General features: G+C 36.1%; 2 protein-coding genes across 2 annotated transcripts in view; one reads left to right on the top strand and one right to left on the bottom strand.

Annotated features, from left to right (window-relative positions):
- Positions 1-266: 266 nt before the first annotated feature.
- Positions 267-12,967, bottom strand: LOC119596633 (probable E3 ubiquitin-protein ligase HERC1; the record flags this gene model as incomplete). Its single annotated transcript, XM_037945969.1, is given in 21 exon segments — positions 267-392; positions 1,036-1,201; positions 1,574-1,712; positions 1,892-1,975; positions 2,095-2,208; positions 5,210-5,251; positions 5,508-5,599; positions 5,894-6,044; positions 6,327-6,449; positions 6,624-6,851; positions 8,082-8,267; positions 8,467-8,590; positions 8,993-9,159; positions 10,004-10,217; positions 10,519-10,686; positions 10,939-11,095; positions 11,355-11,402; positions 11,661-11,795; positions 12,050-12,210; positions 12,379-12,561; positions 12,908-12,967. Coding segments are annotated over 21 exon segments (2,868 nt in total), but the record flags the coding sequence as incomplete, so codon positions are not given.
- Positions 12,968-13,264: 297 nt separating this feature from the next.
- The window catches only part of LOC119596634, a 6,910-nt gene continuing 2,252 nt past the window's right edge, over positions 13,265-17,922 (top strand). The window contains exons 1-3 of the mRNA XM_037945970.1: positions 13,265-13,362; positions 14,345-14,465; positions 16,105-16,210. Of these exons, the coding sequence (XP_037801898.1) occupies positions 13,265-13,362; positions 14,345-14,465; positions 16,105-16,210 (325 nt within the window). The remainder of the gene's footprint in view (positions 13,363-14,344; positions 14,466-16,104; positions 16,211-17,922) is intronic.

Genomic DNA, 17,922 nt, shown 5'->3' on the forward strand with positions numbered 1-17,922 from the left:
GTGGGTGAGTGTGAGTGTGAGTATAGATATAGGTGTAGGTGTAGGTGTGAGTGTGAGTAACAGTATAAATGTGAATCTGAGTGAGAGTGAGAGTGAGAGTGAGAGTGAGAGTGAGAGTGAGAGTGAGAGTGAGAGTGAGATTGAGACTGAGTGAGAGTGAGAGTAAGCATGAGTGTATGTGTGGGTTTGGATGTGTACACACATGTGCACTCCCATGACTGAGTAAGGACATAAATATATACTCCACCAAAGTCCATCGTCCTTACAGAAGGCAAGAGAGATCCACACGTCTTTTCCAGAGAGGCACTCTGTCTGCCGTCCTCCTCACTCTTCTCTCCATCCTGGGCCGGTGTCAACAGACTCAACATCAGTTCCAAGGCTTTGAGGCGAGACTGACAAGTAAGAGGAAAAAGGTCAGTCTGTTATAAAAGCTTTACATATTCCCCTGGTCTTAGTCTCCAAAAACCATCAAAATGATATGCTAGTAAAATAAAATCAATCATAATACTGATATCTATGGAGGTGATTACTTTATACTCAAATACCAGCAACATGACATGACTTATGACAGTATTTCTAAAGCAACACCAACTGCACAAACAGAAAAGGACATATGTCATACAAGCTACAGGTCTTCATCTTACATTTTTTTCTACATTTGTTTTTAAAATATACACCTAATACAGGCAATTATTTTGACGTTGCCCCATGCACCATACAAATAAACTTAACTCAAATCTTTGCTTAAGAGAATACTGAAAGGCCTTATGGTTTATCAGTAATATCTGCAAAATGAATATAACCAATTGTGGCCAAGCAACAGATCATGATTGCATGACTAATTCTCCAACTGTCCCCCAAAAAAATCCACTAGCTCTGAATAAAAAAACAGCTCTGAGTGTTGCAGCATCACATCTGACAACTAACCTTCCAAAGAACAATTCAACAATAACCTACACCGCTTATTTCTTTTCTTCCCTGTTTTCTCTCTCTCCTTTCTGCCACCACATCCTGACCTCTAAAAAGAACACCCACCTCTGCTCTGGCCTGCTGGATGGTCATAGATGCCAGCAGCACCTCTGGTCCTGGAGGAAGGGTGTGGGTGGTTTTAATGTGGGACAGCTGGTGGTCCTCGGCTCCAACGAACCTCAGCACTTCGACGCAACGTCCTAACACAATCCCAATCACTTCCTGGATGGATCTGTGGATCAGATACAAGTCTTCTTCATAGCCTGTTTGAATAGTTAATAAAAGTTTGCTACAAAAGATAATTTCTGATATCTTTTGACCTCTCTACATGTAGCTGTCTTATCATATTTCACTTGCTCTTTCTTTAACCACAGTGTATTTAACTTTCGTGATAAAATATATGACAGACTGACGATTACACTGGGTCATTGTACAGCTAATGAGACAGACAAAAGATCAAATTCATGAAAATTTGGTGCCCAATCAACACATCTAATCAATTTCCCAATTTTTTCTCTAAATTTATGCTTTGTTCATTATAGAATAAAATATAAATCAATCTGAATATAGTTTCCAACACAATACAACCATACAAAAAACCTACAATTCCATTGGTGGTTGGTTGAAGAGTTTTGCAGGTTGCACACACATCATCAGAACAAGACACTGGGTAATGATGTGTATATTAGCAGCCTCGTAACTCACACCCTCTTCCACGGGATCCTGACCACCTTCATCTGCATCTGTTGAAGAGGTGGCATACAATGAGTGATGCATATACACAACCCCCTTACATACAGTGATTAAAAATGTGGTCAGATATATATATGCCCAACTCTCTTTCACATAATTTGAAACCAAGCATGGGCTGTCTACCAAGATTATTCTATATTTTCAGAGTAGTCAAGAATAACCCACATACCTTGGTCTTCAAAAGGTCCCTGAGTTCTCATGGCCATCAGACGTTCCCTCAGCTCACGCACTTCCTCCTGGTCTTCTGTTGACCCTGAAGATTATGAGGATAGAATTAATAGAAATATGATATGGAAAATTGTTTATAAATGACCATCAGGCTACTACTTACCATCAACATGACATGTATTTCAAAGACTGCCAGCTACCCACCTGGTTCATGGTTTAGAGACACTCTCAGAGACAGCATCTGCTCAACCAATTCCACGCGAGCACGTTCTTCATCCTGCGCAGACTCTGATCCATCTTGCGATCGCTCGTGAACTTCTGCAATTACAAAATGTGTTTAGTGTCATGTCATCATGCGCAAGAAGTAATAATCACAATCATCCACCTTATTGGAAATAATATCTAAAAAAAAATCATAATAATAACACATTTCATAAGCAGTCTGTCAAAAGTAAATAAAGCAATACAAATATGCATTTTGACTTACATTACTTGTGTGACTTGATACATGATTTTTGAGAAAATATACAAAAAAGTAAAAAAATCAATCAATCACTTAATATGAACCTCTTTAGTTGTTCACTAAAATGCTTCATCATCAGTTGAAACTGGGGTGGAACTGGATTTAGAAGGGAACTAATCATATTTATCAAACATATACTAAAGTTGTTTGGATGCAACGACAGCACTGTATTTAGAGAAAAAACAATCGTAATACACAAACAATCTTTAATTCCAGTGACAATAGTGCAGTAATGGGACAATTCAGAAAAGCAACCATAAACAATGAAGGGGTCCTTTCTAAGATGGGACGCTCTCTAAGATCAAAAATAAACTCAATCTATCTTATCTCAAAAAAAACAATATATATTTGTACATGCTTAAGAAATTCCTTATAATAAGACTGGCATTACATTCTTTCTGATACTCCCACTTAATGCATATATTCTTAAAGTCTTAGTGTACCTTTCTAGGTGTGAAAAAATTCTAACAAAGCTACAACTCCAAAATTCCTGGAGTTCTCAAAGTAATGAAGGGCGTTACCCACAAAAGGACAGAACACAGTAACTATCATTCTTGGGTGTGTGCAAAATGGACAAAACACGGTAAAGAGTTCATAAATCTTTACCAGAAATGCCCCCCACAACCCAGCTGGACAGGGGTAATTCCTGCTAAAATTTATGGATTGCTGCCTCCCCTTGAGCCAGTAACACTCTTAATTCATTGCAAATTCTCACATACTTTTTAAGGTAGATCTCAAAGTCATTGTCTTAAACACTAGAACAGGCTTTGTTTTGATGCAATTATACAATAAAGTAAATTATTACAATCCCTATTGCCCATATTTTTAGGAAAAAATTAAGTCTGTGTGAAAAATAAATCCAACAGTGCTTTGTACTGACACATAATTTTGGTTTCCTAATTAAATAATCATTGTTGTAAGTATCCCATTTTCTAACTTCATGTTAATTTAATCTCAGACATATTCAAGTATGCGCCTTATCCATAAATCAAGGCAGAAAACTTTTTTGTTAAACTTTCAATTATGTAAATTTTTAAAAATTGTCTTATAGTTCTCAAAAAAAAAAAAAATGACTATCAGAATTGTAAATAAATTATTACATGATACATCTATGCTGATGAACGGCAAAACATGTTGATGAAATGTCAGAAAAAAACATTAGCTTGTGTTGTGTACAATAAAAAAAAAAAGTATCAGTATATAAAAGTGCATGGGAGATACTCAAGGACAGAGTCATCTGCGTAAAGGACTGAGGGTAAGTACAAAGGAAGACACTTGGAGTTTAGTGGAATTCTACAGCGTCTTCTCGCGGGGACTGCCCAGTCTGTATAGACCCTATAGTTCACCCCAACAACTCTGGTGCAAAACTGAAGTGGAAAATGGTCATCTCATCAGAGACTAATGACATTAAAATAAAAATTATTTTCTGTTTTATAACGACAATCTTGATGCCAAATATAAATCCAATCCAGAAATTCTTTCAAGTCATTATCACAAAACAAATATCTTTTTGCACTAGAGTCGGTGACCCTGACTGGAACTACGTAATTCTCTTCATAGGTCCCGGTTTAGTCCCGTTCCCTCGGGCTATCATTTAGAGCGAGTGGGTGCAAATCCTCGTCTAGGAAAAGCAAAGGTGAAACACTACTGGGTGTGAGGGTAGAGTTGGCTTTCAATACCATATGTGTAAATCAGCTCCTTCCAAAAGAATCGATCTTAAGCATTACTTTTTCAGTTTAGAAATAGATGAAGGATATGGTGACCTGAAATAAACTAAAGAATAACTTTTGATAGATCTATCAGTGTAAAGTACATTCTTTATTCTTCTATGGCATAAAGAGTATGTTATATAGACACAACCAAATAAACAAAATAAAAACCAAAGCATAATAATAACTCTTTTACTGAAAAAAAAAAAAAAAAATTCTTTTCACCTTTGTAATATAAAAAAAAAAAAAAAAAAAATCAAAGTAAATACACACACACAAATGAGAAAGGGAAAATCCAGTCAGAAAATATAGCTTCAAAAAAATTTAAAACGTATAATCCTTGTGAAAAAAGTAAAACTAAACACAAATGAATACGTAATTCACTGCACCGACAGAATTAAGAAGTAATACTGCAAGACTTGTGATAGGTAAGTATACAGACAGAGTACAAAAACTAGAAAAATTTATCTATTAATTAAATTCTTTGCTTAATTGCGAGTGAGGCTGTGAAGAACAGTATCTGGTGGCACGTTCTTCAAGCAGCTTCAAGCTTCAAGCTCCTCTTTATCCAGACTCTATACATCACTTGAGCATGTGCATATATGTGTACATGTGCGTGTGTGCGTGTGTGCGTGTGTGTGCGTGTGTGTGCGTGTGTGTGCGCGTGTGTGTGTGTGTGTGTGTGCATGTGTGTGTGTGCATGTGTGTGTGTGCATGTGTGTGTGTGCATGTGTGTGTGTGCATATGTGTGTGTGTGCATGTGTGTGTGTGTGTGTGCGCGTGTGCGTGCGTGTCCGTGTGCATGTGCATGCGTGTCCATGTGCATGTGCGTGTGTGTGCGAGTATGTGTGTGAGTGAGAGTGTGTGTGTGCGTTGTGCAAGTTTTTGTGTATGTTTATGCACATGTCCTGGTGCATGTTAAGTGCATGTATGTGCGCAAGAACACCAAAGGGAGAGCTAACCAACAGCTTGAGGTCTTAAGTAACGGGACAGGATTTATGCATGCAAGAATGCATGGGTTCTCCATTTTGAATTTTGTATCCTTAGTCAAACACAGAATTTCATGCAGGTCTTGTAAATCATGTACCTGGTGATGATATAATTTCAGTTGCTATTGCTGGTATTTTAACTGTAAGCAAACAAACATAGACACTTCTTACTGTTGATGCAAGAACACTTGTCATATTACAGAAATTTCACTGCCTCACATTTTCAGTAACCCAAACATTGATTCTTACAGCAAAAATCCAGATTCTTTGTTTTCTTTCTGCTACAATATATCCAAAAACTGATCATGAGAGAAATCATTAAAAATTTGAATTTTTCAGACGAACTTTTAACTGAATCTTTAAACTTTAAATCACAAAAATTGCAACAGTGCCTACCTGTTGTCTCCTGAGTCTTCAGCGTGACGAGTCGTCTCCTTATGTGATACACCAGTCTAAACACCTCTCGCATCACACCACAGAAGTGGAGACTAAAAGAAAAAGTTATTTCACAATGTTAGCAATCACAATATACAGAAGAAACTCCTTTCCTTTTCAGACAGTCTAAACGCAACACAATTTTCAGACACAGGTAATTCAGATTTCTTCTTTCTCATAAATCCACTGACTAAAGAAGATAATAAGTGAAAAATAAGTCAATGCATAGAACCATGACTGATCTCAATGCCTAAACTTTAGCTACTAAACACTTGGTCTGTTTACTTTCATATACTATACTACTAAACCACAATATCACTTTACCACTTGGTTGGCATACTTCTTACCTGAGCTGTGACTGAGAAATTTCTGAATGCATCAGAAAGGTAGAGAGCAGAAGGTGTGTTGACGTATCCAGGAGTGGGTCATCCTTAACCTCACACGTATCCCAGTCCTCGCCACATGCCATTTCCTCCATCCAGAGCATCATTTGGCTCTCTGTTCCCGGGGCAATATCATCTCATCATACACAATAGTGGAAAATCTATGTACAAAAACCTCAACTTCTAACAAATGTTTCCTTGGGTGATTGCTTCTTCTTAAAAACTTTTAGATACAAAATCTCTTCTGATTTTTTTTTTTTTTCTTAACAATAAATATTCACAGCACTACTTAAAATCTTAAAACAATTAGAAATAAATTTTCAAATTTAAATTCAATACTGCAGAGTAGCTGTATCATGAGCTTCAATTTCAGCAAATGATTTCACTTACTACATACCTGACTCAAGAACTGTTGCAAGTTGCGGGAAGGCTGCTGTCATATTCTGCAGAGCTTCAATCACAAGTTGTTTTCCACACTCAACAATACTTAAGACGTAATTGATGGTTCGGGTAACTTTGTCTGTGAAAAAGATAATATAAAAAGTATAAAATTTAACTGAATTCTCTTTTTTAGACAGAAACCCAAGTACAACATACTATTTAAAATCCTCGCAAACCATTCCCTTTCTTGAAAAATCACACTATTTTGAAAATTATGCATTACACTCACAATGCATCAATTAAACAAACTCACCTGGACATAAATTTTCCACAGCAAGACCACTGCAGAAGAGCTGTGTGGAGAGCCAAGGTTTACAACGGACTTCATTTGGTGTCAAAGGTGGCCCGAGAAGCATCCCTTCCAAGCAGCGGCCAACCACAAGTCCACAGGCTCGTTCTACGTCCAACAGCCAGGCCCACTGACGACCAACAACCCCACCACCAACACTCTTAACTGTATCAGGAGTGGGTGTGTCAACTTCTGTAAAGGAAAAGCATTTGTACCTTTTCATACACTCTTATACAGTATTACTTTGGTGAGTGAGTAGAGCAAGTACAAGGTAATTTATCTACATCTGATTTCTCAAAAATAACTATCTGCTTAATAACATGTACTATTATTCCATTCACAAGTATTAACGCTTGGATCCTATCATATCCTGGCCAGAATTATGGCTGTAAGCCAGAGTTCACTGTGAGCTGATCTTGTCAGTGCCCCTTGCAACAGAATAGCCACAGGCGACCTACTGCCTTATGCCAGAATATTGGCCTGGAGGGATCACTGGATCAAGTACATCTTTAATAAAAATTTTACAAATCTGTTTTCCATCTTAAACATTTTCATATCTTTGGTCTTTATTACAATGACTTTATAAATAAATGTTTCAGAGAAAAATTAACCCATTAAAACTTCCAAAAATATTAGCTACTGTGTTTATCGTGGTTAACAACCAGGATACACCTCTCCCTAGGCTATCATACAGTGTTTACTTGTACAACCATTCACAAACATTATAACAAATAAGAGATGAGTCTCAGTCTCAATTAGAGCCTAAAGCAAACAAACTCTGGCATCTCTGTAATGGCTAATAATGGAAAAATAAGAGCTTTTGTGTCCTCAAGACTGGTTATTCCTAGAATGAGGACAGCAACCATGCTGTTGCTATCTTGCACTTGTTCTCTTTCTGATATAACTCCTTTGTACACAAGTTACATAAATTGGTTTTAGGCTCAACCAATCTTGTGCTGGGAAAGTCTTCAAGCGATAACAATGAAGCAGCAGAGTCAAACAATAAAATTATACAATCACTAGCAGAGAGCAGGATCAATCAGTCTACTGCTTTCAAAAATCAGAGACTGATGAAGCACTCAACACATTCCTGCAACATTTGGGGACAGATCAACTGATGTTGCCTGAAGCATGTTCTCAACAACCTTCAGACTTTCAAATATTTACCTGTAAATGCTTGTAACAGCCAAAGGGTCTTCAGTATTATGTTTCTTGTGCAAACACGTGTATAAGTACATGCAGATGTATATATATCCATGTATCTAAATCTGCCTTTATTTATCAATTCTTTTATCTTTCTAAATACTATCTAATCTTTATCCATTAATTTTTCCCTTTGAATAACTGTAATAATTATAAAACAAATATAACACTTGATTTTAAACAATGTGATTTAGCATTTCATACAAAAAAAACACATACCTGAGGTCACATCTTCTTGGTCAGTAAAAGAAGTGACAGAGGCTATGGTGCGATTTGTCGAGTCCAGAATGGGGAGAATGGCTCTCAGGGGGCCAAGCAGAGGCCGAACCAGCCTGGCCGGGAAAAGCAGAAGTGCATACACAATGTGGGCCATGACCCAGCCACACACACTCCGGTAGACAACATCTGTAAAACACAATTCCTTGTTTATGCACGACAAGAAAATGTACCTCTTACCCTACACAAAGACAGATATGATGGGAAGAACAAATTAGAAATAGATATTAGCTCATTGGTAAGTCTGTCAAGGGAAACTACAATAAAGATCGAAATATCAAAATCCTTCAGTTAACACACCTATAACACCGTCCACAGAAAGACTCACCGTGAATGAGATGAGCGAGTCCAGGATGTGAGGCCAACAGCTTGGACGTCTGTTTTAGCAGTTCACCACACACCTCCAAGAGCTCACTCAGATGATCATATAAGAGATGCATGCTCGCTGACTTCTGACAACAAAGCTTCATTTTAATATGAAAGAGAAAGAATGGCAACAGGGCTCTGTTATTTTTCTCCTAAACTAAATCAGAAATAGGAATGCTTTCATTCAACACCATAAGAAATGAGAAAAGATCTTTAAGTGCTTTCTTTAATTATTGGTTTCTCAGTATTAAAAAACAATAATAATAATAATAAAATAAAAACATAAATAAAAGAAATCAATAAATCTATTTACATATATATAAGTAAACAATAAATAAAATACTGTGCTAACATAAAAATGAGCATGAAATCATTGAAAAAATAACTAATCTCTGGCTTGCAATCTATACAATTACGAAATCTGGTCATCCTTGTGACACAATGCCTTCCCGGAAACAGTTTTTTTTCAACTATTTACAGATACTCACCTCTTCAAACTGATGGTGAGTACAGTAAGCCAGGAGGTGTGAGTGAAGCGTGGATAACAGGCGAAGCAGATGTTGAGGATGAGTACCCCCAAGCTGCGAGTCTATATACTGGTGTCTTGTTTCGTAGCTGCTGGGCCCTACTTTGTCTTTGCCATAATCCTGAATGGCTGAAATTATCAACAGATTCCAGGATTAATTGTCATTTTTATCTATGTAAAAATCAGTCAATCAATTAATCTACGAAACTATCCGTGTATATATGCATCAGTGTATTTGTGTCTGTCTGTTAAGCCCAATGGTCCTGGATAGTACTGACATAATGCCATGTTGACTGTAATTTTAGTTTATTAATCAAGTTCCTACATATATGGCAACACAAGTACTTACTCACTCAGGAGTCAAGTATGTCTTACCTATCTCACATGTTTACCCTTTTACTTTTAAAGGCATGGGGAAATCAAGAGCAGTGGCTCCTTGGTGGCTGAGCACTTGTGGCACCATCTGTGTGCAACAGTATTTACAAAAAACTACTGTGGACAGTACATGAATATGCAACCAATGAGTAAAATATGTCTGTCTCTATATGAGACTTTGACTCTACAGATCTACAGTTCTGTGAGTCTGTACATAAGTCAGCGTGTTGGTTGACTGCCTACAATGACTTGTATGTTTATGTGTTTGTAAAGGCCCTATCACACTAGCACTTTTTCTGTTAATTTTTGCATTTCCGAATGAAATTTCTATATTCTACTTTCTATCTAATTTACAAATAAAAAAACAAAACATTCTAGTTGCATAGATCCTCCATAGTAGATTAACACAGAAATTAATCAGACAGAAATGGTCACTATCATCTCCATCAGGAAAGTGTTTGATTTGCAAACGATACTTGTGGAAAGCCTCAAATTCAGACAGAAATGCAAAAATTTACAGAAAAAGTCTTAGTCTGATAGGGTCTTCATACAGTGACAAGTACATCTGAGAGAGTCAGTCGCTCAAGCACCAACTCACCAATGGTTGGTAGTTTTTGTTGTCCTTGCTGCATTCCTGGTGAGCTCTCTTGACACGCAGCCTGAGGCTCTTGCACCGAGGTGACTTGTGGTCCCTTCACTTCCACATCATAGCTGGCTTGCTGGGTCGCCGGTTGGCAAATGTGACGGGTGTCTTTCAGGAGCCCACTTTTGGCTGGCTTTTCTTCTTCAAGAATTTGATTTAACTGGTGTTCCTATGGAGGCAAATTCTTACTTACAAGTTTGCTACATCATTTCCAATAACAAGACAGATAGACAGACAGACATAGTTATAAAGATATAATAATAGGGTTTCAATCATAAGAGTGATCATGGCCACACTATACCTGACAGCAGTAATGGTAAAAGAGAATTAGCAATATCATTTTTAACTGAAAATCATTCTTCCATAATAATCAGTCCTAAATATTTCTATGATGATTTGCATGACTACACATGGAATTAGGCAACAAAATACCAATAATGATTTATAAACCAAGAAAAAATCATACTCACTGCATGGAATCTCAGATTTGCCAACAGTGTGTGCATGAGGTCTTGAGGCAGTGTAGTAGATGAGCCGTGTTGCATAGAAGGGGCATCCTCAGGGGACCCATAACCCAGCAGAGCAGCTACATGGCTGTGGTCCTCGAGACTCACTACCAGAATTCCAAGTTGCAGACGCTATAGGGAAGATGGAAACCCAATTCATATTCATAATTCCTGGTTGCAGATGCTCTATCAAAGTTAAGAATCAAGTGACATTTATCATAATTACAGTCTAAAATAGCCACATGGAAATTAGAAAGCTAATTATATTACAACTCCAAGTAGTAAACTAATTAGAGGGGTCGAGACCATGTAATAAAAAAAAAAATCTAAAGTAAAAAACAAATGGAAAAAATTCTCAACACAAAAATACTGTTCAATATTCACCTGGCCACGCGAGAGCTGCCCCCAGTCTTCCGGTGACTTCGGGAGGAGATTGTAGAGGAGGCTCATACGAGAGGCTAAAGGCGGCAGGAGGAGTGGCGAGCTAAGTCCTTCACACACGCCTGCCTCTATTGCCCGGGGTAACTTCGCATCTACTAGTCTGTTGATAGGAGGTTTTACAGATTATGAGAAGTCTCTTTATAGATCCTATAAGATTCCATTAGTGCTCTTTATCAAATCAGTAGAAAGGGTATATTCTAATCTGAAAATATTCAATAAAATATTCATAAAATAAGCAATAATGGATACCAGATCTTAAAGAAGTTTCCCCCCACTAACATCATGTAAGTGCCTTTACCACAGCAATCTGAATTTTGTTCCTTGTCAATATTTCGAAAAGAATATATGCCACATCCCACCTGAAGAGCAACTGCCGAAGGGGTGCTGCCTCCGATCCTAGAAAATGTCTGTGTCATGCCCCCAGTCAGAGCTAGTGATAGGTGTGTGTTGAGCAACTGTAAACACAGGAGCACAAATTTCTCTTGCTCTCTGTAAAGTAAGGTATATCTTACTCTCACCTGATATAAAAATTAGTTGTATTCCTTAACATGATAGAATATGAAAGCTAAATCATAAATTTGGCATTACTGATGCAAGAAAATTTACTTTTAAGAATATCCCTATAATCGTGAGAAGGACATATAAAAAAAATCCGGCAAACTTACCTGACAGAAGCAAAAGGTTTTACAGGCTGTTCAGTATCGTCAAAGCAGCAGTAAAGCTCAATGAATGTACGTAGCAGAGAAAACGTTCCTTCCTGCAGGTCAACGCAGAATGGCCGGTGCCAGGATACCACTCGTCTGAAGCAAAAACACTTTCATTAACAAAAATAACAATAAAATAAAATAAATAAAGAAATACAAACCATCACCAAAATCTACTTCAGTTCTGCAAGTTCCACTTTCTTCACATCTCAAAATCAATCTGTCCCTTATTGCATATTTCCAAAACATCTTATATTTCTCATCTACTGACTATATGTATATAGTCACATGAATGGCTTGACCATCGACCATGGGACAACATGCTTTGCACTGTGATTCCACCACATTACCGATCAGTTGGTATGGCTGTCCAGGCCATAGAATGTGTGGTTCCTGCACTGATCTGATGCACAGCAACATCTAGCCCCATAACTTTCTTTGGTCTCGTAATGGGTGATACTGTGTGTCCCTGGCCACACTGACCCATTGTGTTTGATCCCCAGGCATAGACCTGAAAGAAGGACATTCATTATGATCATTACATTTACACTTGCATTACTGGACATCTAACCTGAATACTAGCTCTTTAGATTTCATCTAACGGAATACCAGAGAATCTTAACCATATGTTTTGACCACATAATATTCTTTCACAGTAAAAAAGGACACGTCCTCTCACCTCGCCTTCATGGGTGAGTGCAAGAGCGTGCGAATCTCCTGCAGAGATGTCGACAATCCTCAGTCCTGCCAGCTCCTCGATGGGACGAGGCCTGAGCATGGTCGCATCGGACGACCCCAGGGCCAGACATGCTCCCGACCCCCAAACCCATACCTGAAAATGTGTGTTGTCACCTCCCTGGACCTGTTCCATGGGTCACACAAGGCAGAAAAACATCAGCAGGCAGCAAGAGGCACAAGGGTGATTGATTACAGCTTTTTACACTTCTAAAACCCATATTTACATGAGGGATATGTGATATTAAAATTATTGTGGACAAATATAAAACAAGTGTGACAAGAAGGCACTACCAAAGACAAGGATTTTCTACGTAATTTTCTTTTCTTACTTTATAATATTTACATAGATTTGCTAACTTCAATGCAGAAAAATAGATAAACTGATTTTCCAGAGGAATTTAAAATCTAGAAAAAAAAAATATGATTCAAAAGTAATTTGGTTACAAGACAATACAAAAAAATCTAATTACTTGCTCAAATAGCTCAATACAAGGATTTTCACTTAACGTTAGGGATTCTGCTAAAACCATATTAACATTCATACAGATATTTGGAAGATTAATATTTAGTGTAACCTAAAAAAATAATAATAATAATAATAATAAAAAATCATTGAATATGGTAAGTGTCCTTTTTGTCTATTACTAATCATGCATAACAAAATCAAACAATGAGAATACAGCTTTTGGGATTTAAAAATAACTGTTAAATTATAAGTATAAAAATAAATATTCCACAACATTTAATATCAAAACTTAATAAAAAAAAATATATATTATCCCATGAAACTGCATGATGAATGCATGCAAGCAAAAAATCATATAAAAATGTATGGTTTGTCAGTCCTGTCACTGTACAGTCTCTACTCCGTTAGTCATCAACATCCTGAAGCCTTTAGATCTATCACAAAGTCAATCGTCACACAGTTAATTATTTACACAAGAGATACCTGCCTCCTACCTTGATATACACAGATATACAAAGAGAGAGAGAGAGAGAGAGAGTGTGTGTGTGTGTGTGTGTGTGTGTGTGTGTGTGTGTGTGTGTGTGTGTGTGTGTGTGTGTGTGTGTGTGTGTGTGTGGTGTGTGTGTGCACACATGCATATGCACATGTGTGTGGCATGAAATTGAATATACATGTGCATATGTGTAGTGCCTTGTTTTCTGCTTATTGCTTATTACCACATTCCAAAGTGGTTTCTCATTCTAAATCCCATGCACTACACAGTCCGTCTTCTAACAACTGATGTTTCACCTCTGGTAATAAAATTTTGAGTGTGCACACAGAGAGCACAGGTTCAAACTCCCTGTTAACAGAAACAACCTCTACTGTGAATTAATTCACACAAACAAATAAGTACACCCCAGAGGTGGGCTCGTTGCTATTGTTATCATGTACTGCACCTTTTTTCAGTTTACATTCAAGCAAAATGATTTAATTATCAGACAATGAGCACGCCTTCTACATTTGGTGAGTCATAACAGACAGCTCGTTCTGCACACTCGTCCCTAAACTTGGTGTCAGTGGCCAGCACTTGGGCTACCTACTTTCTCTGTGTACACCCAAAAAATGAAAATGGAAAATACACAAACCTTCTCTTCCAAAACAACCTATCAGGCAGTTGGCGTGCATCTATCACCTTTCTACATCTCACAAAATTTTCTTTAAGGGACAGCAGCATACAATAGCCACTACTAAAAAGGTCTAACCTAACACTTGCAATACTAGCTCCTCTTTTCATATTCTATTTGATACACAAGCTAAACCTTTAAATCCTTCAAACATATCACTGATAATATCTTTCATTAGGACTTTTGCTCTGCCTGAAGTAAAACAAACAAAAACACTGTTATCAGAAAAATGGTTCTCTAGATCAATATTATTTCCTCATATGGTTTTCAAAAAGACTCTCCTTAACCTTTGTGCTGAAACTGCATGCCATGTCCAAAGTGATTTCACTTACTGAATGTGCTTACACTCATGGCTCCACCAAGGAGTCAACGACTAGTCCTTCACATCTCTCCTGTGTATTCCTTTCCTTGATTTTTGAAACATCTTGCATTACTTTATTGCTATTAGAACTTTCACAACATAATGATAATATCAATAACAATAATTACAGCATCAACTTGATAGCATCAGATAAAAGAAAGTTTCCAAAAATTCAAGGAATTGGGAAATAAGGTGAGGTTATAACTGGCTACGACTGACTCCTGGTGGTTAAGCACTTGTAGAGCCATCTCTATGCGACAAAATTCACAGTGAACAGTACATATGCCAGTCTACAAAGGGTTAACATCCACATCTTTTAAATCCTTTGTAAAGATATAATCCTCCATTTGTTTTTAAAGACTAACTTTTTCCAAAAATGTTCAACCTTTGTTTCACAAAAGAAAAGATCCTATTGAATGTATTACATATACTTAAACTTCAAGCTTATATAAATGCACCTACAGTTTAGTTTTATTACTGTTACTGTACATATAACTTCATACTCTGAGAAGGTATCCATCAGTTATTGTCAATGTCAATAAAATCTACTATACACCTTCCTTCAAACTCACATACAAATAACTGAAAGACGTAATCAAAAGGTGGAAATGTTTCTCACTACATACTGGCCTTCTGACTCACATTCACCTCTATCAAGTGCCTTTTAAATCCCTTATGTTATGTAATCCCACATATAATTGTTTACCCGACCATAATTTATGTGAAAATATCAAATCTCCAATTTTATTCATATATGCTTTAAGTGTTCTAATATATATGTTAGTAGGTCACTCACTCATGCATTTCAATTCTAACCAAACAGAAGTCCTTTTAAGACCAGCAAATGACTACACTAAGGCTATAAAATACCCTTGATTACTCCATAAAATGGTATTGAGGTTATGTCACTTTACACTGGGAAAAAAAGGAGAGAAATCATTATCATGCTCAATAAACTCATCAGTGATAAAAAGCTTAACATCTTTACTCTAGCAAGCAGTAGAGTAGATATGGTGTTAACAATTACAAAACCCTCATTAGTGGAAAAAAGTAATAAATCAACAAATCTAATCTGTTAACTTAAAAAGCTAGTCGACTCTTTACACACTACTAATAAAAGTAACGTCAATAAATATTTTAAAAATGTCATAGAGGGAAACTAAGGACATACAGGTGTGTTAACCGAGAAAGGAAAACAGGAAAGAGCTGCCAACAGTAGTTACAGACAAGCAGTGGGTGGTTGGGAGGAAGGAGTGAAAGGAGGAATTCTGGATGCGAAGCTAAGGTCCCTGCCTTCCCATACTGCTGATGTTTGTCTCCAAGCTGAGAGGTTTATCTTCTGCCTCTGACAAATACTGCTGCTCATTACCAATCACAAGTTATAGTGCTATATCAATCAATTTATCAGTCAATCAATCAATTTATTAAGTAGTCAATATGTATAAAGAGAGAGAGCTAGTGAGAGCTAGTGAGATAGACACATGGCCAATTCATTATATAAAACAACATAATGCTTATTCAATTTCAATTTTGTGTGAAAATGAACACTAAAAATGACTCCATAAGTAACATTTATCAGGTTCATTCATAATCATCATGTGAAAGGGCTGAAAGTTTCTGAAAAGAGATGAGGTAAATACATTTCACAACCAAGTTTCATTCAAAATCTAAAAGGTTACTTCATTTGGTGTACCCAAATATCAGCAAAAACAATCTATAAAGCAGAGATACAATCAAGAATGTGCTCTAGCACCCAAAGTACAGTCACAGACAAATTCTTGTAAGGCTTTTCTCAAATTGCCTCAGCGTCACATAATCTGACCCCTGTTGGTTAGGGTTTTCTAAGCTTCATTCATGGCTTTACTTTTGTCCTAGACTGTACATATTCACTACAATAAAGACTGCTGTACAGCTTTGGTGACAAAATCTGTACGCACCTTATAAAATCCCCACTGAAAACAAGAAGAAAGAAAGAAAAACAGTATGACACCTTTCTTCCTTTGAACAGGAACAGCTTAACATTTCTGCTCTTGCTGTCTTGGTTGGCAAATGAGCTTCCTCTGCTTTAAGTTTTCTAACTTTCAAAAGATCAGTCTTCTCAGCACAAGTAACCTACTGAAAAGTCATGCTCTATAAATAAAATGATAACAGTATTTTTCGAACAGGAAAAGATTATTTGTTCATTGTGACAAACATAGAAAAGCTAAGAATGAGAATGGATACATTAACAAAACCAAAGATATATATATCTTGATGGTAAGTCTTCATTAGAATTACACATTTTGATGAAGATGTAAAATCAGAACTTTAAGAAAATATGACACTCAAAATCATCTATTACATCTCTTATTTTGTGAAGTCATTCATTCTCATCCACACTGTTTTTACACAACAAATGCAGTGTAAGAACCAATCAGCAGCCACTTCAATTATGAATTCATGTGATACCCTCTTAAACAGCAGACTCCAATAATGAAAATGCATTCAAACAATAGTTTCAATAGTTAGGACATTTGCTTTTCATATCTCTCCACTACTGTTGAAACTTAGGCACACAATGAAAGGGAAGCATCCCCAAAAGGGCTACCAGAACTTATGTACCCACTGGAAAGGACAACAAGGAAAAAATAAATACGTTAAAACCAGGACCTTTAACCCCGAGCTGCTGGAGATGGCATGTCAAACTAAACCCGTGGGTAGGCAGAGGGGGCACCCCAGCAGCATGTTAAAAATATTGGTGATTTAAAATTTTTATCAAAATAAATGATGTTTAAAAGGAAATGGAAAAAAAAAAGAATATAATAAAATATAAATAAAAATAAAGAATAATATATAAGATATAATATATAATAATATAAAAGATATTTTATTTTTTAAGAATTTTATAGAATATATATAGATAAAAGAATAATATAGATAAAGAATAATAATATAAAGAAAGGGGGATATAGAAAGAAAAAATAGAAGAGATAGAGATAGAAATAAAATAGAGAAAAAAAAAGATAACAATAATATAATATAAAAAATAAATATAAATAAATAAATAAATAAGAATAAAAAAATTAAAATAAAAAAAAAATTAATTAATAAAGATACAAAAAGAAATGAAAAGAAAATAATATAAAAATTTAATAAAAATAAATTTAAAAATAAATAACTTAAAAAAAATAAAAATAATAAACAAAATAAATTTGAAAATAATACTAAAGAAAAAAGAAAAAAAACATATAACAAAAAATACATAATAATAAAGAAGAAAGAATATAATAGATAATAAATAAATAATAATATAAATTAAAAATTTAAATAAAAAATTTAAAAAAAATATAAAATTTTAAAAAAATATTTTTTTTTTTTTTTTTTGTGTGTGGGGGGTGTGTGTGGGGGGGGTTTGGGGTGTGTGGGGGGGGGTGTGGGGTTGTGTGTGTGGTGGTGGTTTTTTTGTTTTTTTTTTTTTGGGGGGGGGGTTTTTTTTGGGGGGGGGGTTTGGGT

The sequence above is a fragment of the Penaeus monodon genome, chromosome 38, assembly GCF_015228065.2.
Source record: "Penaeus monodon isolate SGIC_2016 chromosome 38, NSTDA_Pmon_1, whole genome shotgun sequence".
Lineage (NCBI taxonomy): Eukaryota > Metazoa > Arthropoda > Malacostraca > Decapoda > Penaeidae > Penaeus > Penaeus monodon.